Source organism: Gopherus flavomarginatus, chromosome 12 (assembly GCF_025201925.1).
Source record: "Gopherus flavomarginatus isolate rGopFla2 chromosome 12, rGopFla2.mat.asm, whole genome shotgun sequence".
Taxonomy (NCBI): Eukaryota; Metazoa; Chordata; order Testudines; family Testudinidae; genus Gopherus; species Gopherus flavomarginatus.
In genome coordinates, this window is record NC_066628.1 from 37,932,675 (window position 1) to 37,957,015 (window position 24,341).

Here is a 24,341-nt window from a genome sequence, read left to right on the forward strand (position 1 = left end):
TGCGCACTCCAGTGGCTCAAAGCAAGTTCAGTATAACACAGTTTCACCTATAACGCGGTAAGATTTTTTGGCTCCCAAGGACAGCATTATATTGAGGTAGAGGTTTATTTAAATGATTCAAGAAGGTTACAGGCCTGATTTTCCAAGCTGAGTTGATGTTTCTCTCTCCCTTGCTCTTGCTCCCAGCAGGGTATCCCAGCAGCACTCAGGATGCAGAGAGCGGCAGGTACCCCTCTAAGCATCGAATATTCATAGAGCGTGCCTTGGGAGCACAAACAGAAGGTGCAGCGCAGGTTATTAATAACAGCGCATTGTGCCTGAGGCTTGCCACTTACTGAGACCTGGGTCACTGGCCACACAGGAGCTCACGGAGGGCATGAGATTAGTGGAGACAGAGAGCACATACAAGAAGCCCAGAGTGGAACTGGAAAAAGACTACAGGGAAATGGACAAATGAATCTTTGGGATGATAAGGAGCCTATCCCATTGCCTCACTCTAATCCTGTTATGCAGATGCTCTCCTCTACGGGGTAACTTAATCATTACATATTTGGGGCAGGGATTGTGACCCGTAAGTATTTGTACAACTTCTATTTCAAGGGGCCCTGATCCTAACTGAAAGAAAAATATTTAACAACTACTGTATTACCACTCAAGATAGGAAGGACCCTGAATCTGGGGTTAGGACGGGGCACCCACACGTCACCAAACCAATGGCCATGTTGACAGCTTAACAAGAGCCTGAGAGTCGTACCTAACTGTGTAAAATGGAGCAGATTGCAACCACGCACCTCTTGAATATACAGCAGCCACCTCTGAAGAGTAACAGTCTTACTGTAGCATAGCCTGGCTACTCAGATAAAGCTGGAGCATTGCATGCTAGCATCAGCACTCTCCACTGGCCACAACTTCAGGTGCACAAGAAGGGTGACCACAGGCCGCACAGTAGAGCTCTGCTTCTTAACCCATGATTGGCCAAATGTGTTGCCCTCTGTGTCAATCACAGGCATCAGTAATGACTGAACCTTGGTTTGACAACTTTCTTCTATGAGCTCCATATGCCTAAATCAGTATGTGGTCCTCAGAGCACTACAATGCCCTTGGCACACTGTCATCATGATATATACCCAAAAGGTGGAATGTAATAGATAACTGGAAAACTAATAACTCACTGATCATTAATACTGTTGCATGACGGATGTACGGTAAACCCACAAAGGACCTAATAGATGTGTGCTGCAAATGTGTTCTTAAAATGTATTTGGCAAGCAGTGTCCAAGCTAGACTTGTTCCAGACAAAGGAATGTAGTTCCGCCTAATTGAACACGAATGTGTCTCTATTGTAAATTTGGCAAAGTGTGACCAAAGACAAAGAAAAGCACATTTACACACAAGGTAAACAAAGCCATTGAGAGAGCAAGTGAGGAAAGACAACTACTTAATCTTGATGGGGGAAATGGAGACTGCACCCCCAGGAAGCCTTCCTGCCTCTTGAAGCAGGGTCAATGAACTGTGGGAAGATGTCACAGTGTCTACCCCTCAACAGGAGAGAGCAGCTTTGTCTGGGCTTACTTTTCAAATGTTTACTGGACTCTAAAAAGTAAGCGGAGAAAAGTTAACCATCAAGGGACTAAAATGACTGGAGCCAATGGATCCTTCACTCAAGGGGTGGAGGACTGAAGTCTCTGGGAACTCAGTATAGTAAAATATCTGTTTAGCAAAGATTGTAATCTGCTGAGATTAAGTTTTAGAAGCATATTTTTATTATTGTTTGCCTGTAACTCTTTCTATATTTATTCCTTATACTTGGTATCATTTAAACCTGTGACTTTTTGTTTAATAAACTTGTTTAACTTTTATTATAAAACAATTCAGTGCTTTGATTAAAACAGAGTGTTTGTCAAACCCCGATTAAATTAATGAGTTGCTGGTTGCTGCTTCTTTGAAGAGACAGTAAACTTAGCAGCTTCACTGAGTGTTCCAGGAGAGTGCTGGAACATTGCAGGGCAGAAACATGGGGTGGAGGTGAAGGGGTTTTGGGATTACCCTGCAAAAGTAACTCTGTGGTGGAAGCCAGGGTGTGACCTGCATGGTTGTAGGCTGGCTGTTGGCATCAGAGCAGTGCCACAGCAGCATAGCATTTAAGGCACCCAGGATTGCACGGCAGATAGTCATACAACCCCTTGCTGGTCTGGGTTGAACTCCCAAAGTGTCACAAGCATCAGCAAAGTCCTCCAGTTAAAATCATAAGTGCAGAGACCCTGGGTCTCACATTAAGAACCAAATCTAAAGGCAGAGACCCAGATGATCACAGAATATCACCAGTTCCACAGGCTCTTCTCTCTACACTTGTACTGAGACACATATTTGTATGTAACCCTATAAATACCTACGGCCAAAGTTGAAGGAAAGCAGAGAGTGCATCTAGTGTCATCTCAAGAGAAAGAAAGAGTGTGGAGTGGGCGTGTAAGAAGAGACAGCCTGTATCTCTCTCCAGGGCATTTTGTTTCCTACATGATACCATCTTAAACCGCACAAAGGAATAAAGTGACTTAAACAACACAAATCTCTCTTCCATCCTCTTTTCTGCACAGTTCCGAGCAAGTAAACAGTTAACCCCTATTGCTTAGTGTTGAGTCAGAACCTTAAAAGGTCAAAGAGTGGGGAAAAAAATATTTTAACTTGCTTAGGTCTTAACTTTTTCCCAACTCTGCTTGGCTTCAGCCTGGCTCCGACATGCCAGTCATCAGTAGCAAACCCAAGATAATGGAAATAAATTCACTCTACTATTCTTGTTGCTCCATATTTTCTAGAGATCACTATCCTATTGCACGTTACACAGGACAATCATCCATGATACACAAACATCCCTTCCTAATTGGATTGACGTCAAAGATGTTAGCAGTTGGCATCACAAGTTGTATCTGGTTGTGTATCTATCCTTGAAAAACAGAGTGTATCTTCAAAGAAACAGAAGCTGCAACAATGAAACCTGAGGATAAACTAGGTGTTGGTGTAGTGGACAGGGAGTAAAGGCAGATTCAACTTGGGACACAGGGAGAGAGAAGTCTGTGGAATAAAGACTGATCTGAGGAGAAGACAAGGTATTAGAGAATCTGCAGAGCAGGGAAGGGAAGATGAGAGGTATAGCTGAAGGTTCAAAAGAGAATAACCACTGGTTAGACATAAGGGACATATGAGACAGGTGCTTAGACAAGAGCCATATAGGCTGCTTTGAGGAAAGAAAGTAGAAAGACAGAGGGTATGGGACATACCAGGCAGGAAGGGAAATGATCTGGCTCAGGGGACTAATAACTTTTACTTTCAAGTTCTCCCCCCTGCCCCACACCTCCCATTGGCTGGAAAGCTGGACCCGCTGCTGGCTGCTTCCAGGGCACAGCGCGGTGTCGGAACAGGTAGGCACTATCCTGCCTTAGCTGGGCAGCACTGCCAACAGGACTTTTAATGTCCTGGTCAGCAGTGCTGACCAGAGCCGCTGGTTCGCTGAGCAAGGCAACCCAGTGCCTTGCATGCCACAAACCAGTATTCAGTCGCGACCCGAACTTTGAAAAACACTGCAGTAGAACCTCAGGGTTATGAGCACCAGTTACACAAACTGACTGGTCAACCACACACCTCATTTGGAACCATAAGTACACAATTAGGAAGCAGGAGACACACACAAAAAGCAAGCACAATACTGTACTGTGTTAAATATAAACTACTAAAACATATAAAAATAAATGGAAAGTTTAAAAAAGATTTGGTGAGATAAGGGAACAGTTTGTGCTTGTTTCATTTAAATTAAGATGGTTAAAAGCAGCATTGTTCTTCTGCACAATAAATTTTCAAATCTGTGTTAAGTCAATGTCCAGCTGTAAAATTTTGAAAGAACCACAATGTTTTTTTTCCAGAGTTATGAATGTTTCAGGGTTACGAGCAACCACCATTCCCAAGACCTTCTGGCTGCCATGCACGCAGCACACACACCTAATTGGAATTGACATGAGCAATCACTTGAAGAACTATTGTGACCTATTATAAGATTTGAATGACAAGAGACTCAAGTAAAAATCCTGAGTTCCAACCATCAAATAGCAGTGGTACGATCAAGAATGTCAGTTGTGTCAAAACTAGATATGGACATTCTGAAGCTCAGCATGCTCATTTGCACAGATAGCAGCACCCAAAGTGGACTTCTAGAGCTCGGCTGTTCCGTAACAGTGCTAGTCTTGGAGCCGAGAGTAGCCTGAAAGACTGTGGTATAACTGCACATAATTGCTTCTTGTCTTTAACTGATTAATACCAGAGCAGTCCAGAGCGCCATTAACAACAGAACAAATAGATGATTACTTTAATTGTAACATTACCTCCACAGCCTTAACAATTTAAATTGAAAGCACCACAGTTCAACAGGGTCCCCACGCAAAATATATTGGGGAGGTCACAGATGCAGGCATGGGCAAGCCTAGCTTCTCGTTGTCTCATACAAAGTAAGAGTACAACTCCAGCTAAGAAAAAGTACATCAATCTCAAGCCAAATATGAGGGATGCTTTGCACTTCCTTGGCCACTTGTGTTTCTATGTTAACGTTGTAGAGCAGTGGTTCTCAAACTTTTTTGTTCGTGGATCACTTGAAAATTGTTGAGGGTCTCGGCAGACCATTTAATGATCTTTCCAAATGTTGTTTGTACCGTTAGCTAACTATTGTAAAGTGCTTTGGATAAAAACACTATATAAAAAATCCTTAATAATAAATGTTGTTTTGTTCTACAAATAAAAGCACACAACTCATATTTTAATATCAGTGGTCCTACCTTTCTAATGCAATGGATGTGCTCTCTCTTCTCCACCACAGCAGCCCCCGAGCTGGGCCTGGGAAGGAGGGGGGGGTCTCTCCCCTGCCACAGCAGCCACAGAGCTGAGACTGGGAAGGAGGGGGGTTTCTCCCCAGCAGCTGCAGCCCTGGAGCTGGGGAAAGTTGCCTCTTTCTCTGGCCAAGCAGTCCTGCACATCCCAAATTCACCGCACCCCCTCTTCTCACTCCACTGCCCCATCCCACCTACCCTCTACTCCCCCCAAGGCCACCATGTGACCTTATATGTGCATCTTCTACAGGGTCCAGGCACCTAATTAGTGGAACCACAGGCCTCCATGGCTCCACTAATTAGGTGGGTAGCCCTTCATTCTCTCATGTACGGCCACCCAGGTGTGCCCCTTAGAGGGAACTATCCACAGACCACCTGAATGGAGGTGGCCCACGGACCACAGTTTGAGAACCTCTGTTGTAGAGAAAGTCTGTGTCTCAAACTATTTTCTAACAAGGTAATCTGCACTAATAAGCAAAAGGCAGCCAGCGTGAGACTGTAGAATATGCTCAGCAAGGGAAACGGCTGCATGGAGAGTAAAATGGAGGTAGTTACTGTGATCTGGCAATGCAAAGGCTACAATGGTTGGGGAGGGAGGCAAGTGAGAGGAAGGAGCACAGAGGGTAAAAGTCACAAGTGTTTTTTCTCACCAGTGCTGGTCTAGAGCAGTTGTACACATGATCTTCTCCAGCTTTGGTCTCAAACACAATCTCTCGCCCAGACCAGGCCCCAGAATAGGGCATGTACCTATTCACTCTCTCGAGTGACAAATACATTTGATACTCAAGTAGCTACAGATATTCATGCACAGAAAAAGTGACCAATCGAGTAGTGTCTGCTGCTCTATTTCTTCTTAGCATCATCAACTTGGATTTCACCTCAAGGAGACAGCAGTGCATATAAGGCCAATAATCTTCCATGAACCACTGCAAATATCCCTTTAAAGCTCCCAATTGCACCTACCCACCACAGAGGCCTCTCTACCCCTTCTTTCTTTAGGATTGGAAACAAACTAGGCAACAAGAGGCTAGTTGCACACAAAAAAAACACCGATATTAGTTAATCTGACATTCACAAGAGCAGATATAGAAATAATATTGCCCAGCTAGCCCTGGAGACAGGCAGAACTGTCCAAGCAGCACACATACGGGGCAAGTCTAACCGAGCAGCAGGAAAATGTTACTCGGTTAAATGGAAAACTTCTCCACACAACCTCAGGTCTGCTTTATAAAAATGTTCGCAGTGATTTAACCATTCAGAAAAGATACCAGGATAAGTACTCAGGTGACTGAAGACCTCAATTTATCCTCAGAATAGGACAGGTATAGCATAAGTAGCACCACACACACACTTCCCCTACACTGTCCCACTAGCACACTTAACCCTACATCTATGGGTAGTGTAGGACTATTTCTAGAGATGAGAAGGGATTTCAATCTCTATGGCCCATTCAACCCTACACTTTTCTAAAGAATCCCAACCAAGGGTGCTAACTTAGATATAAGTCCAACACAGATTGCAAAGAGTTACAAAAGGATCACAAAATTGGGTGACCAGGCAACAAAACGGCAAAAGAAATTAAATGTTGACATATGCAAAGTAATGCATATTGGAAAACATAATCCCAACTATACATACAAAATGATGAAGTTTAAATTAGCTGTTACCACTTAAGAAAGATCTTGGAATCATCATGGATAGTTTTCTGAAAACATCTGCTCAGCGTGCAGCAGCAGACAAAAAAAGCTAACAATGTTAGGTACCATTACGAAAGAGATAGATAATAAGACAGAAAATATCACAATGCCACAAAGATCCACAGTACACCCACATCTTGAATATTGAGTGCAGTTCTGGTCACCCCATCTCAAAAAAGATCTATGAGAACTGGAAAACGTACAAAGAAGGGCAACAAAAGAGATTAGGAATATGGAACAATGTCAATATGAGGAGAGGTTAAGAAGACTGGGACAGTTTAAAAAGTTTAGAAAAGAGACTATTAAGGGGAGATATGAGAGGTCTATAAAATCATGAATGGTGTGGAGAAAGTGAATAAGGAAATGGTATTTATCCCTTCACATAAACACAAGAACTAAGGGTCACCCAATGAAATTAATAGGCAGTAGGCTTAAAACAAACAAAAGGAAGCACTTCTTCAGACAATGGACAGTCAACCTGTGGAACTCATTGCCAGGGGATGTTGTGAAGGCCAAAAGTATAACAAGGTTCAAAATAAGAATTAGATAAGTTCATGGAGGATGGGTCCATCAAATCGCTGTTAGCCAGGATGGTCAAGGACACAATCCCATGCTCTGGATGTCCCTAAATTTCTGACTCCTGGAAGCTGGGACTGTTCTGTTCACTCCCTCTGAAGCATCTGTCACCAGCCACAGTTGGAAGACAGGACATGGGCTAGATGGACCATTGGTCTGACCCAGTAAGGCCATTCTTATGTTCATTTGCCCAAACCAAACTGAGATAATCAACTCATTTCACACAATCATCCAGTCCGTCAGTGTTAGTAACTTTTGGACCCTGCCAAAACTGAGCTGTGGGCAAAGCGATGACCTAGAAGCAAACGGCTCTGTATCTCACTGTCAGGTTTCTCAAACTGGTAGTCTCCCAAAACAAGAGTAAACACCCATTAAACTCTGAATGCAACCCATGAGCTGACAAAGAGAGGAGAACATAATTTCCTTGATAGTCTTCTACTCAACAGGTCTACTAACCCCATAGAAGATCATTAGCCCACTCATATTGCATGCCAACCACATAGGACAGAAAATATGAGGCTGCTGGTATGAACTGGATATCCTCCTGGTATCTCTGGGTTATCCAGTGGTGGACTTTAGTTATAAGGGACAAGCAAACATGTCCCCTTGACTATGCAGGAGAAAGATCTTCCAGCTTTAGCAACAACTGTGGATAACTTACATACTAATGTGAAACATGCAGACCGAAATCACAAAGAAGCAAACCAACTAGGACTTTAGAATCAATATGCTTAAGATGTGATCTCCTTTCTAGGGAACCTACCTGACACTGCTCCTTCAGGTCCATGGCTGCACGGTTCTGTAAGCATACCCAACACAATGTAACTACCCCTCCGGGGGAGAACCTCTCCTAGGTGTGTATGAAACCTTGGTTACTGTTATTGTAACACCATCTGCAGAAACAAAAAGGGCAAGAGTCAGATTTTCTCCCACACTCTCTTTAAGACAAGTGTACAATGAAGCTGATAGACTTTAAATGAAAGGAAAGGAGTGTATGTGAGAGAAACCTGGAGTAGAAGGAGGTTCTAAATTGTGCCCCACTAGTTTGCAGTCCCCCACCCCAAGTGGGCTTTATCAGTTTAACTTTCGAAAAAGCTGTAGGCACTAGATGAATTAAATTCCCTGCAGAGCAAAATAAATTTAATGCAGCAGCCTTGACATATATCCTTGCACACATCCAGGAGAACTGCCAAACACTGCCCCTAGCAAGAAGCTAGATTCCACCAGGTGTTCCGAAGACAGCAGGCTGAAATGCCAGCCAGCAGACTTGTGATCGGACCAGGCTGTCACCAGCAGCCATTTGTCTTGCTATTTTTATCTAACCGGGGCTCTGCCCAGCTAATCTCTAATGGAGCCTGCAGTAATGACTCTTCCATTTGCTGAAACGCCACATCAGATCCTCTTTGACAAGGCTATGCTACAGGGCTAAACTCAAATCTGACCCATCATTAAACAAGCCAGAAGGCCTAAAGAATGGCTCCAGACCACCAGGGAATAGACTAGCAAATTTTATTTTAGCAAAACTGAGATTAACAGAGCTATAACAGGAGACAGCTCTGGAACGCACTTTCCCCCTTGCTCTGACATAGCCTGAAGTGGTTGACCTTCAGGGCACACAGCAAGACTCATCTATTATTTTGGACTTTGCAGGGAGGGGACTAGTTGAAGGAATTCGGTAGTTCATTGCAGGGTATTATATTTAGGAGGGGATCATCTTAAATATTAAAAATGAGTAGAGATAGTAAAAAGGGGCTATATGATGAAGAGGCCTTGGGCAGCAGAGTCATTTGGAGGTAAGGGTTAACGACTCTTGTATTTTTAAGAGTTATGTAGAGTCAGAGCTTGGACAGATGTTTTTAATAAAAAGGAGAGACACAGTTCATCAGACTGACCCATTCCAGGTCTGTATTTACTAAACTGAAACAAAATCCTGTGTTGTGGGTCTAGGCTGAATATGGTCACCAGACTTTCCACCCTACCCTAGTCTGTAGATTAGCCCATTTTTCACAGCAGATGGATTCTGCTGATCCCAGCTGGTTGTCTCCCAGCTCCCTGCCATCTTTGTGCACGGCGCTGTTCTTTGACAGATGTGTAACTAGATTCATTTGAGCACAAAAGGAACCCTCAGCTCCCTTAGAAAGCAATGTTCTCCCTGTGACTACGACCATGCACATACATATGTTTTTAGGTGAGAGGCAGACACCAACAATTTGATCAACTTAATGTACCATCTCTACATATACGATACTCCTGGGGGAATTCTGCATCACTGCGCATGCGCAGAATTCATGGGCCCTGCAGATTTCTTTGCTTCTCTGCAGAAAAATGACTTCTGACAGGGAAGCAAAAGGAAGCCACAAGAGCAGTCATGCGTCCCCTCCCCGGCAGTGCAGGCAGGTCAGTTTGGGCAGCCGGTAGAGACGTAAAACACCACTAGGGGAAAGGGGGAGTGAGCAGTCTTGCGTGTGAGAGACAGATACACTGTCCCTCTCGCTCGCTATTGCAGCACGCTCAGCATGGAGGGGCATGACTTTGGGGTGTTTCTGAAGAGGTAGGTGTGGGGCAGGCTCTGTCCCCTCAGGCAGAGCAGGATGTAGCAGCCTGCCTGCTTAGTGAATTGTTCCCATTGCTCTTAGCGAATTCTCCCAGGAGTATAATACAGGTGTAAAAATTTTAAGTCTCCTTTACATTGCCAGAGTGGTGTAAAGGAGCCTTATTGTAAAGGACAATCTGGCCTTATAAGTGCTTATGGTGCTTCAGTGATTAGAATTGGTCTAAATTTTTAGACTGAAAAAATTTCCTATCAAAAAGTGCTCCATGAACTGTTTGCTATTAACCTTTTTGGAAATAGTCAGTAGCCAGTATAAATTGTGAGTCTGAGTCTCCAGCCCTCACTTGCTCTTCGGTTGCCTATGATGTAACACTGAGCATATGGCTGCATATATTTGTTGACTAATAACTAGAAGTAAAGGGTCAATACTAGCTACATTACTATTAGATAGAGGGGATCTGATGATTTTCTCCAATGCTCCCCACTCCCAATCATTGTATTGTAGTTTAAATAAATTACCAAAATAATTGAAAGCAGCATTATTGCATTATTTTGATAAAAATAGGCAGAATTTTGCAGAAGTTTAAAATATTGTGCACAGAATTTTTAATTTTTTGGCACAGAACTCCCCCAGGAGTAATATGCCCCTCATACATCATTTGAAAATGTTATGTCTACTTTAAGACAAGGTATGATGTGAAGCTGTCAAGTGGTGCAATTACCACAGAAATGGAGATAAAACAATGACACCACATTAAAAGGACCACTTTGAAATATTTCCATTTGTTTCCGTTTAATGACTATATTATTTCAAAACATAAAATTGGATTTCTTTGTGACCTCAAAGCATCACAATAACAATCTAAAGGCAAAACAAATCTAATAATAAATTTGTACAGATAACACTGAAATGTAATAGAACTGGTGACATTTCTAGTCAACATCATCATCATCTTGTTGATCATTCTGAGAGAGTGTGGGTTATCATAATCTTCATTGCCTTAGCACATACATAGTTCTATGCAGGGAAGTCTGTTGACTACAAACACAGTTGACTGTGCAGTGACCCCTACAGGTACAGGCACAAATAAGATCTTCTAGAAGCTCAGATGCCCTGCAGCCCTTGGAGAATATGGGAAGTAGTTCACAGTAGTGCTGAAACAATTTTTATAGTGGGGTTGCTGAGAGCCATTGAACCAAACTGTAAACCCTATATATAATGGAACCCATGTCAAGCCAGGGGATGCGGTAGCCTCTGCCACCCCACTCCCAGCACTCTTGGTTTCAGCACCTGTGGTAATTCATCCACATTTTTCCATCCATGTTGCAATGGTGTTCCAATATCTGGTTTGCCAGGGTGCTCTTTTGACATATTCTTCAAAACTCTCCTCATATGGTCAGCGTTTGGCCAGCGACTTGTCCTTCTTGTTGGCTAGATTGAGGCACAAGCAATTCAGCTCTCTGTGGGTCTCCTTCTCTCTCTCACTCTGGTCATACAGCAGTACTACAGACTTCCTTCTTGCAAAAATTGCAGTTTGTGCCACTCTCCCTCCATCAGGCAAGATTTCTGAAGTGGTAAGCTCCCTTTGTTTTGATGACATTACACACAGACTTCCCCCCCTCCCCAATATCAAATAGGGATGACAAAGAGTTACACCCTGTTAATTAGTGTGCAGCAGGAAGTATGTTGCAGAAGTCAAGTCTGAGGTGTGTAACAAATTGTGTGCACAGGTATGAAATGACACTTGTCTGTTGTGCTGGTAGTGGTGCCTATTTCAATCAACATGTTATCATTTTTGGAAAGCAGTGAACAGCAAGCACCAAAACTTCAAGTGACCTAATTACTATGGTTCCTTTGACACCAAGAGACCCAAAAGCCATATTGGCACATACAATCTGCGGAAGCATCCTTGTGTCCACTTCTTCAATACTGTACAAGTCCTGGGCTTCTTCAACACCTCTACTGGTGGTGGACTTTGTTACTTCACTCTCAGGTACATTTTGAACCATATATTCACAGAGAAATTTTACAAGTGACTGCTAGCTGGATGCCACGGTTAGAAACATTTTCCATGGAGGCACAGGCCACTCAAATCAATCAACTGGTATTTCTTGCATCCAATCTTAGATCCTATCCAGCGCTGTCCTTCTGCAATTTTCACAGAGTTACTGCTGTCATATCAAAGACTTTGATTACAAATTAATTTGGACTCAGCAGCCCATTCATCAAATGTGTGGAATTTGTCTCCAGCCATCATTTGTACGACAGCCATGGCATTTCACAGCATGGTACGCTGTGATTTCCTTCTTGCATGGTCTTAGCTGGTGGATTCTTTCATCTTGAGCTTCCAGTTGATGCCCTAATACAGCTCTGTCCATTCATCTCATTGTTCCATCACCATGAAAGAGGGACATAGGCACAGGTCCTACAGGGTGACTAAGAACAGTTGCCATTGAAACATCATCTCTCCATCTTGCTATGGACAGGGCTCTAGAGAAAACAAATTTCTGGACTGATAGCTGCTGTGATTGTCCCTCCCCTGACAGATACATTTGGTTTTCTTGGCCATGTCAGCAAATGATCATGTCAAATTTCTTGACTGGGCTGAAGAAGCTACGCGTCCCATCAGAATTAAGAGAATCTCTCACATCTCTCCAATTGTTCTTCACCAACATCTGCTATTTTCAGTAGACTCTTGTACATCTGATGTTACATGCAGTCCAGAGAATGTTGTTAAGCACCTCTGGATAGTGATTCAGGGTCAAATAGGTGTGTCATATTGTTGATGATATGGCTGGTAAAAGCTGTAACATGCTCTTCAACCCTCCTCAGTGCAGAGATAAGGACCTGTCTGCGGACTTTATTGTCACTACTTCTTGTTAGACAACTTCTTTCCTTCAGTTTTTGTATATTCATAATACGAAGCTGTGTATTGTCATCTCTAACACTAATGACCTTTACATAAGTGTCACTAAATTAAAAATCTAGTTCCTAGAATATTTCAAAAGCTAGTACTGCATGTGTAGGCAATTACAAATTAAAACATTCTACCAGGAAGACTAGAGCTACACTGTATGTACAGAAGCTTACTACCCACTGCAGTATAAACTGTGAGCAAGCAAACTACTGCTATTAGTGCACAACGTTCAGTGAGAGACTACTCTGGTCAGCAAATTTCAGCTGAAAATATAGAAAACTATTATAATCACTTGTGAGAGACTTTGCCAATTAAGAATATGCAATGTGAAAACATTTCATGTTAATATATTGCAAAATGTTGATATATAGCCTTTTTGCTTAGTCATTTCTAAAAATAACTTGCCTTTGCAAAACCAAGACAAATCTTTTAGTACATTGTAATTAGGTAGCTTTGACCAATAAACACCACAATAAGTTGTTGAAATTACCTTAAACAGTAAAAACTGTAGTCACAGTCGTGTGGCAGTGTGTTTCTGGAACGGTGCAAAAAAATGACACTTCAATTTGGAAACCATTGTTGCACCTCGCCTACGGGCTTACAGCACCACCTGACAGCTCCACATGATACCTCATCTAAATGTACATAAAATAAGCTTTCAAATGATACATGATGTGGGCTGTGTAGGGTGGGTACCTTAAACTCCAAAAATATGGCCCTTTGTGGAGAACTTCCACACACCCAAGTATCACATAAGCATTTCTGCTCATGCAAATATCTGCATTTGAGGTTACACACACTCAGTTCATTTGCTAGGGATGAACTGTTTAGAGTACATAGGACAAAAACCATCTAATTACTTTTGCTGTTTCTACCTTCTGACTGGCACATCACCAGAATTAGCTAGCAGTCCTGACTCTGCCCGTTTTCTGTTTTGTGACCCTCACAGGCAAAGAGACAGTATGGGAATGATGCTATCTTCTCCAATTGCTCAAGCAACCATCTCAGGCCAATTAGCAAGTGCAATGAAAAGATCAGGGGCTGGGAATGGGAAGGAGGTACATATACCTTAGTACGCCCCTATAAAGCAAAATAGCGCCTTGCTATCTTGCCCTTAACTCAGGGATCACTTCAGCACAAGACAAAGGGAGAAAGGACGGACTTTTAAAATGAAGGAAAATGGCAATTCAGAGAAGGGTTTGAGAAAGCTCCATGATTCTTCTTCCTATGAGTCCAAATAGGAGACTGAGGGCCTTGACTAGCAAGGACACACTCAGATACCTGGAGGCCAAAGCCACAAAAGCAGAAAGTGAAGAAAACATCCTGAATGTTCTCTGTGCTGATCCAGTGTAGCCTAGATCATTAGCAGTGGTGGCTCTGCTCTGCTCCCCCTTCCAGTACCATTTGAACAGAAGGAGGTCATGAAGGGAGACAGCTGTGCAGGTGACAGCCTTGCTCAGCACTGCAGTGACATTGTGTTTCAGGCAGCAAACTGAAATGTGATCTTGAAGGCAAAACATGCCACTTGTCAAAGTTCAAAACACATTGTTCAGCATGTGTAGGAGTGTCACTCTAAGATCAGTGCAAACATCTATTGTGCTAGGGTGCAGGGAGGGGGACTCTCAACAGTGAAGAAGCTAGACACACACTAGATTGGTTGGAAAAAGTAGATACTCTTTACCTACATAAATCTAAATGGCTACCAAAACAATGAACAACAATTCTTAAGATCTCCATAGCTATGTAATCATCCCGTAAAAGGAGATCTAGACACATAAACTTTCCCCAAAGTTTGAACAGAACTGAAGTGAACCTCATCATCAATTTAATTTTTCTCTCCCTCAACTTAAGGTGACAAAAATGGTTAGGTCCTAAACACTTCAAAAGTGGAGCAATGAACCTGCATCCTTTTTGTGCCACTCCAGATATACACAGCAAGCAGATCTTTTCTCAGCAGAACCATACTTTAAAGAGTTTGGTCACTAGCTAACGGTAGATAAGCTATGATGTTTATATGACGAAGACAACTGAAACCACAGACAAAGGCTTCCTTCTCTGGCTAGATCAGTACTTGAGTCATCTAAAATATAATTTGCCTGCATATTTTTCAAATATATATTCTATTATCAAACAATCCCCAATTTGTTTGCGACATTTATGTGGTATCCATTAAAAACAATTTGCATAGTACCGGGAGTGGGCTGTCATGATACAAATAGTAAATACAGCTTCACAGAATTAGAGGTGCTCACACTTCATAGCTTCTGAAGGCCAAGCTCACTGCACATACCAGGAGTTCCTTACATTTCTCCATTTATCCCACGGGCCCCGTGTGCCATTCTCCCATCCCCTTCTATTTCAGGGACTCCCTGCAGCTCCTGCCCCAGCCCTTCCAGCACATGCCAGTAGTTCTGTGGCCCAGACCCTCAAAAGTATTTAGGTGTATAACTTCCATTGATTTCAGTGGAAGTTCGGAGCCTAAATACTTTTTGAGGGTCCCCCCCTACCATTCCCTCTCTGGCACATGCCAGGGGCTCTGTGTCTCCCCCTCCCTCCCCAGTGACAGGTCTGGAAGAGGTTAACTTGTGGTGAGAGATTCATTTAGCTCCTTCCCAGATGCACTTGTACAGACTATTAGGCATGGGTGCAGGATTTAGAAAGGGAGGAGGAAGGGGAGAAAAGTAGATAGGCTTCTTCAGTGGTTGAGCTGGAAGCCTTAGTTGAGACAAGGGCCCGGTGAGCTGTAGTCTGCTTGAAACCCAGAGTAAGGGAAGGAGCACACCAGCTCCTAGATTGTGGGACTGACTAAGGCACAGAAACCTGTGCCTACACAGGACAGCAGACGCATGCCTGCAATTAGGTGGCTGCCGCTGTGTCCAGCTGGGCTGATGCTTGGTTTTTTTATACGCTTCTGTTGGACTCTGGTAATGGATTCTGTGACCCTGAAGAGGGCTGGACTCTGTAAAGTGGTCTGGCTGGAGGGAAGGTCATGCCCACAGCCAAAATAGGCCAAAGGACATTGGGGGAAACTGAGGCAGCGTTGCTGCATCAATACACGTGGCCAAAAGGGACTACACTTGAGTGATAACTTTGCTACATTCTCCCTCCTCTCCATACCAGAGTCCCACATTCTAGGGTCTCTGTATGCACCCCCATTCCCTCTTCCCATACCAGGATCCCCTACTTCCTCCCATGCCAGAGCCTCTGTTCTCCTAGTGTTGGTCTCTGTCTGAGGGGTTAGAGCAGATAGACTAGAATAGCAGATAGAACATCCCTGGTCAGGGCTCTAAGGGTATGTTGATTTGTTCCAGTGTTAGTGTAGGGAGTGTCCTGAGTAGATGGTGCAGTTTCTTAGTGTATTCCTCAGTGGGATCTGAGGGAAGTGGCCTGTAGAATCTGGTATTGGAGAGTTGTCCTCAGTGTATTGTCTACAGCCAAGGACTGAAGTACAACCGCATCTGCTCTAACCCCTCAGACAGAAACCAACACTTACAAAATCTCCACCAAGCATTCTCAAAACTACAATACCCACACAAGGAAATAAGGAAACAGATCAACAGAGCCAGACGTGTACCCAGAAGCCTCCTACTGCAAGACAAACCCAAGAAGGAAACCAACAGGACTCCACTGGCCATCACATACAGTCCCCAGCTAAAACCCCTCCAACGCATCATCAGGGATCTACAACCCATCCTGGACAATGATCCCACACTTTCACAGGCCTTGGGTGGCAGGCCAGTCCTTGCCCACAGACAACCTGCCAACCTGAAACATATTCTCACCAGTAACTGCACACCGCACCATAGTAACTCTAGCTCAGGAGCCAATCCATGCAACAAACCTTGATGCCAACTCTGCCCACATATCTACACCAACGACACCATCACAGGACCTAACCAGATTACCCACACCATCACCGGTTCATTCACCTGCATGTTCACCAGTGTAATATACGCCATCATATGCCAGCAATGCCCCTCTGCTACGTACATCGGCCAAACTGGACAGTCTCTACGGAAAAGGATAAATGGACACAAATCAGATATTAGGAATGGCAATATACAAAAACCTGTAGGAGAACACTTCAACCTCCCTGGCCACACTATTGCAGACCTTAAGGTGGCTATCCTGCAGCAAAAAAACTTCAAGACCAGACTTCAAAGAAAAACTGCTGAGCTTCAGTTCATCTGCAAATTTGACACCATCAGCTCAGGATTAAACAGAGACTGTGAATGGCTTGCGAACTACAAAACCAGTTTCTCCTCCCTTGGTTTTCACACTTCAGCTGCTAGAACAGGGTCTCATCCTCCCTGACTGAACGAACCTCGTTATCTCTAGCTTGCTTGCTTATATATACCTGCCCCTGGAAATTTCTACTACATGCATCTGACGAAGCGAGTATTCACCCACAAAAGCTCATGCTCCTAAACGTCTGTTAGTCTATAAGGTGCCACAGGATTCTCTGCTGCTTTTACAGATCCAGACTAACACATGGCTACCCCTCTGATAAGTGAGGAGAGTCTGGACTCCTTGGTTCTAATCCCAGCTCTGCCATTAACCTGCTGTGTGACCTACGCCAAGACAATTAACCTGTTTCCTCATTTGTAAAAATGGGAATAATACCTAGCCTAAAAGGGGTGCTGCGAGGCTTGTGTGTTCGTAAAGTGGTTTGATATGAAATGGACTAAAGACATGTTAAGCTGTCATGTACAGAACACAAAACATTTTATAGAAAAATAAGTATGTGAACTATGAATACTTGGCTGCTATCACTAATCAGAACACAGTCAATGCAGTTATGCAACAAGTGAGTCAGCTGAAGGCTACTGTACTTTGGCAGGCACTATAGTTCAAGGAAGTTCAGCAGCTATTAGGGAATAATGTATGTTATTTTAAATAAATGTAAAAACTTCCATCTTGAAGGAGCCCAAAGTGTTTTATAAACTATATAGACAATACCTGTCTGTGCAATTCAGCCACATGGGGGATGGAGGGTGTCACGGCATAGGAGCTAAGGGAAAGAATTTTGAACAAGCGCTCCAGGGCAATTTCCTACTCTTACAAAAAGCAACATGCAAATGTAATGCCATGCAGAACAGGCATCTCCCTTGGAAAGATCAATCAATGAGTTTCTATGATTCAAACCTGCAGCCACCCTTCCATGGACAAATCTTTGCTGTTTGGAGAGATGCTCCCATTTTAGTGCAGATGATCATAAAGCAGTTATTTGTAAGCTCTCCCTGCTAGGAAGCATTTTATAGTGAGTTTTAATGAGATATTTAAAGCCTACAACATATTTTTGAAATCTCCTCTGATGGTTGTATACATTATTGCTTCCCTCCAGCCCTCTCTGGTCTATTTAGATTACACACTCTTCAGGGCAGGGGGCTCTCTCATTCTATATTTGTACAATGCCCAACACAGTGCTCTGATCGCTGTTGGGTCCACTGATGCTACCTATATAATAAATAATACGAAATTAAATTTCCTCAGCTGGAAAAAAGCCTCTGCAGGGAGTTTATTTCAATAACATTATGGACGCAACATGCAGCCTTAGAACAAAAAGATCAAATCCCTTAAAATAACGGAAATTCAATGCAGTTAAACAGTGGAAATGAACTGCAAGATGATGCCAAACAAGAAATGGCTGCATGAGAGTAGGAGAGCTAAACTGGGGCAAATAGCAACTGAGACGCTGTGCAGACCCTCTTCCACCATTAGGGTTTACTGGAACACCAGGGCAAGCTGGATAAGGGAGTATATCTATACTTTGAGCCAATCCCTAATAGCTCTGTCCACAGCTGAGAACTGCACCACTGCAACATGCAATAATGTAAATGAAGCAGTGCAAATTGCCAAAGTGCACCACACATGCTAGCTATCCTCTTTCAGGTCCACTGTGTCCCCGCAGCACTTCCTGCACTCCTGCAGTTACACTGTATTGATACCCATCCCAGTGTTCCAGGCACAGCTTCCCATCCAGTTCTCTGTCAAAAGAGAAACATCACTTCTCTTCCAAGTCCTAGAGAACAGACCTTTGATTGTAGAGTTCAGTGAAGACACTACAGGCCTGTGCTAGGACAACTAATTGCACCAGGGCAGCTGAAATGGCAGTGTTTTCAGTCTGTTATAACAGAGCAGAAGAACCCAGGTGAGCTATAACTGCAGAGGCTTTGCTCAAAACAAGTGCAGCTGAAACAGTACTGGAAAAATTGTGCAGCATTGGAAGAAAGCTCTTGTGTGTGGATGCAAAATGTGGTACAAGTATTGAAGGTGCTTGCAAAGGTAAAGTTCTCTAGTGTAATCAAGTGTCATGAAACATCATTGCAGTAGTGCCAAACCTAAGTATTGAAAAATAATTTGTAAGGCACACACACACAAAAAGAGACTTTTAAAAACAACAATATATATTGAGGGCTCTCTCTCATTTTCATTTTTCTGGTTTTTGAACCTTTATGGTATACTTGGGTAACATTTTTCAATTATACCAGCAAAAAATTTACTCTGAACTAAAGCAGGGGTTCTCAAAGTGGGGGTCAGGACCCCTAAGGGGGTCACAAGGTTATTACATGGGGGGTCATGAGCTGTTAGCCTCCACCTCAAACTCTGCTTTGTCTCCAGCATTTATAATGGTGTTAAATATACAACAAAAGTGTTTTTAATTTATATGGAGGGGGTCACACTCAGAGGCTTGCTGTGTGAAAGGGGTCACCAGTGCAAAACTTTGATAATGACTGCATTAAAGCAAGACTTGATGTAATCACATGACTCCAGAAGCTAGGGATTTAAGAACAATACCAAATAGTAGGGAACCTGCAATAACAGAGTGAAATATGCTGGTGATGCTGCACGCTGCCAGTCCCGCAAACCACCCCTCTAAGACCTCAGTGAGGAGAAACGCTCACAGTTCTACAGATAAAACCTCCAGTCTCGGGGCTGGGGGATAAAGATAGGGGAGAGGAATACAGGCAAACTGTGGCTAATCCCCACAATGTGACACGCAGGCAGTTCCCAACCTGGCCACCCCTTCTCCAGTCCCCTAGGTCACAGGGAGCCCGGTGAGGTAGAGAGAAGTGAACACAACCAAATTGGACCTAGTCCCCCCACCTCCTGGGGAGAGCAGCTCCCCCCACCCGGCAGCCCCAGCTCCCAGGGAGGCCAGTGAGGAGGAAAGGGGAATCTCCTCTGCAGCTGCTCCCTGGCTAAGACACTGCTCAGCTGGTCATTCCGCTGCCTGCACGGTACTTACCAGCCTTCCCTGAACTCTTCCTTATCCCCCCTCGGGCGCGCTGAGCAGCTCCTCAGGGCGCCCCGCCAGAGCCTCACACCACCTACTCCAACAGCGCTAGAACCGCCATTTCTGTTACTGGCAAATACACCTTTTGTTTCCCAGGGCACCAGGCTTGCGACTTCAGGCACGGCTAAAGACGCCGTCGTCTGGTTGGTCAGATCCCGCCCGGACTGCGGTATGCCGCACTGTGATAGGTGGATGTGGATCAAGCGAGACGATCTGCATCCGCCCTTTCCTCAAGCTGATCTGTGCTGAAGCTGTCTCGTGCTTGTAAAGCTTTGCGCTGCTGCTCATGGGTTGCAATGGGAGCCGCTCGTTGAGCATCGCGTAGGGGTTTGTGCGTGCTCTGGGGAACTGCAGAGCAGAGCCCCGAGCCCTAAAGACTGCCACTTGCTGAGCTCATTGCAAGGGGCAGCACTGCTGCTGCCCACAATGTGCAGGAGGCACTATAATGCCGCCCACAACACAGTGACAGAGCCAGGACAATATGCCCTGGGGAGTGAATACCCCACAAACGGGTTCCTCATAGCGGGGAGCGCCTCCTGCGCCTTACACAGCGCTGAGCATATTGTCAACTCATAGCAAATTAAAGTAGCAAGCACCACTTTGTGGGTCATTCGCACAGGGTCATCAAATAGTTGCATGTGGAGGGTGACACCTACAGATGTGCCTCTGCAACATCCTCATTGCTGAGTTTAGAGAGCAAAGGAGGTCCCTGCTAAGAAGACTGCAAAGGGAGATGAATTTAGAGGCGACAGAATAAAGGGAGAGAGTAGGGCACAGAGAAGAAATGAGAAAGCGCTGCAGGTCTAAAAACAAGGGAACTCAAGCCTATCTATATGGAAACCTAAAGAATTTGGATTTTTAAAAGGAAATGGAGGAAGTGAGGGGCAGGGAGAGAGACAGTATATTTTATTTAGCTACAGAAAGCTTTACACATCATTTTGAATTTGTGATGGGTTGGCTGTTTTTAAAACAAACACACACTCTCCCTCTCTCCCTCATTTTAAATGTTCTCAGCCTCCATTATCCCCTCATTTGATTCCACTTAATGTTTTTTAAAGGCTGATGGGTATGTTCTCAAGTCTGAAAATAAAATTGGGACAATCCTGTAAGTACCAGAGCCAGGTTGATGTGGTGATTGATAGTATTTATTACAGTAGAATCCTGATTTACTGAACCTTAATAATTGAAGGCTTCTTTCTGAACTACACACGTGTTGGCCATTAAGCAAGGAGTTTGAGACAGGAATATGGTAAATTATAAGCGGCCAAGCTTCAGTTCTGCAGAACACCTAACTTCTATAGTGTTGGAGTTAAATACCTGCAGATCTTAAGAGTTCCACAGAAGTTTAACTTCAGCACACTTAAGTTTAGGTACCTGGCTGTAAATTGGAAGGCTGTTGAGTGAGGCTCACAAACTCCAAATTTTCTGAATCCCTAGTTACACAAACTAATTTGGTGGAGTCCAAGCAGTTAAGGAAAACGAGGATTCTACTGCACTTACATGGCACCATAAATTAACATGGTGCTTTAGATGCAAATAAAATGACAGATTTCTGAATATTTTACAATCTAGATTATACATAACATCAGGGAATGACAAGCAAAGGGAAGTGAAGAGGGTATAGGAGGACAAGAGCTGTAACAGTGCAAGATCATGAGAAGTACTTTATGCTACATGTGCATCTTTTTAGTTCCTCTTTAGATTTTTTTAAATAAATTAAGTACATTTAAGTTGTAGATATTTTCTAAATAAAGGTCAGGTAGAAAGTAGATATTGAGCAGGGGACCAGAGTCAGGGCATTGGGGTTCTAATCCTGGCTCAGAGACTGATTCACTATGTGATCTTGGAGAAATCACTAATAGACCTTATCCCACAAACACTCCATATGTGGAATTTCTATTGATGTCAATAGGAATTCTGCACTCAGAGGGGTTAATGGATTGTACTGTTAACGGCTCTGTGCCTCAGTTTCCCCATAAATAAGTCTAATAATATCTACCACTTGGGGTTGTTTGGAGACTGAACTGAATGTTTGTAAAGCATTTTGAGATTCTTAGATGAATGGCATTATGAAAATACAATACTATTATTATTATAAAGATGCTCTGAAGAGCAGGAACCCACAGGAATTAAACCCTCTTGTAATTTCTGAAGAATTAAGAAAGAAATTCAAAGAAAGGACACTTCATTTCTACCTATTCCTGGGTTGGGATAGAGAAGGAAAACTGAATAGAAAATACCTAATCAAGAATCATTATCAACTGAGATTAAAAGAAAATCATGCCAATTGTTTAGAGTACTTGAAAACGCACAGAACACAGACCTGTTCTGCATTGGGATACACTGATTTATTTGTGGCTTAGCTTTAAAATTATTTCCTGATTTTTATCTTGATTTTGTAACAATATTATAATATTCTAGAAAAGTGGTCTAAAATTTTATGGCTTATAATAGTGGGTTTGGATGATTGGTCTGTACCACTGCAATATTTATATAGGGGTATAGAACAGGATGGCTAAGCGAGTTACTATAACTTTCCAAATTAGCTGCTAAAACTATTTACAAAATGCTTTTTCTTTTGTTTTTGTTACTGACTTACTTCATACAGTCCTGCAGCGCCATTGTGGTAGGGAAAATGTGCATGTAATAAGAATTAGTGGTAATTGTTTCATTAATGCAAGCCAATATGCACAGTCTGAAAATATTGTATTCATGCTCCTAGTGCTTTTGGCGTAGGGATATACTATCTCCTCTTTGGATGATAACATATGTGCTGATAGAGTTACAGCTCAATGTGAGGTAAGCTTCCGCCTTCTGAATGGTTTGCGATAGGCGACAGTTCCAATGGAACTATTTGACCTCTCTGCATGTGCCTTTCAGTCAGCCCCAGTCAGGATGTGCTGCTGCTGGTAGTGCAGAAATGAGAATTTGAGTGGGAGCACTTTAAAGCAGGTACTGTATGCAAAATGTCCTTTCCTTTTCTCTTTTACTGTATCTGGAGCTCTGTAGCAAGGCATTGAAGAGGTTTTTAATCAAATGTTTGATTGTGTAGCACGTATAAGCAATAAGGTAACATAATTTAAAATAACTTAAAACTGGTAGAGGGGAATTCTTACATTTAAAAAATAATTAATTGCTCTGACTAATTTTTTCTATACGTTTTATGTCAGATGTTAGAAAATGACAATATTTTGAAGTTTGTATGACGATGAGAGAAATTAAATGAAAAAGTGATTGGAAAGGGGTTACTTAAAAAAAATATACGAGAGCTGACTAATACCATCTAAAGGTGATTGTGGGCAGCACTTGGAATATTAATTTCATCTGGGCAACACTGATTATAGGGTGTTGGTTTTTTTCCCAATTATATTTAACTTAATGTATATTTATATAGAAGGTATATATACAGATTACATGCTCCATATTAGATGTGTATTCTGCTTTATTATGTCTTTACTAAAAAAGAGGATCTGCTTTGTTTTTCTCATGAAAGGAAATTGAACTGACTATTCTGAGCTGTACTGAAAGTGACAGATGATTAAACTGGGTAAAAGGAGGAAAGCAGAGGCCCTTTTGTACTAAAGAAAGGGAGATGGCACAGTCTAGTTATACCCAATTCCCTTTTACAGGTTCTTCCAGAGTTATAAATAGATCATTTCGGGGCTAGCCAACTTTTGTTTCATTGTTTCATTTCCTAACATCAGTAATGGCTAACTCTTATTGTACACTCTGGGCCCTAGGTATAGCAATACTGGCCACAGGGTATTAATTTTTACAGCAATCATGTCCTTTCTTCTCTTTGTGACCATAGAAACACGCATAGTAAGACAGAGAATCAGCCTTTATTACATTCTTCGCAGCTCTCCGCTCATTGCAAGGCTCATGATATTTTTAATTATTATTTAATTTATTTATTTTCTGATTTAGAGGCCTGGCTGAGTTTTGTTTTCTGGCCTGTAAAAGTCAGAACAATCCCTGTTTATTGCAGGTGATGTTTAAGCTGCTTTACAAGCACTCCTGAAATCTGTAACTGTTAAATTTGAGGAGCATAATCTTGGCAGATTGTCTGCTCTGTCTGGTTCACAAGCACCAACATTTGTTTATTACACTTGGATGGAGCCATTAAAAAAAAACAGACTGTGGTAATGACTTAGTTTATAAAACTGTTGAAATACATACATAAAGTAAGTTATGGCACTATGTCATGAAGATTTCCTAAGGCAGAGAATAGTCTAATGGTTAGAACAATGAACTAGAAGTCAGGAATTTTGGATTCTATTCAGGGCTGCCCAGAGGATTCAGGGGAACTGGGGCAAAGCAATTTCAGGGGCCCCTTCCATTAAAAAAGAGTTGCAATACTATAGAACACTATATTATCGTGGGGGCCCCTGTGGGGCCCAGGGCAAATTGCACCACTTGCCCTCCCCCGGGCAG

General features: G+C 42.9%; 1 protein-coding gene across 5 annotated transcripts in view; it reads right to left on the reverse strand.

Moving 5' to 3' along the window:
* Positions 1–24,341, reverse strand: part of TMEM94 (transmembrane protein 94) — a 98,269-nt gene that overhangs the window by 67,276 nt on the left and 6,652 nt on the right. The window contains exons 1-2 of one of the 5 annotated variants that reach the window (XM_050920592.1): positions 19,860–20,015; positions 7,905–8,034 (exon numbers count right to left, since the gene is read on the reverse strand). The exons of 3 other annotated variants lie outside the window; for them this stretch is intronic. In XM_050920592.1, the coding sequence (XP_050776549.1) occupies positions 7,905–7,928 (24 nt within the window). In that variant the 5' untranslated portion in view covers positions 7,929–8,034; positions 19,860–20,015. Of the gene's footprint in view, positions 1–7,904; positions 8,035–19,859; positions 20,017–24,341 lie in introns of those variants that run through there. One more of the 5 variants, XM_050920593.1, reaches the window with a different exon arrangement.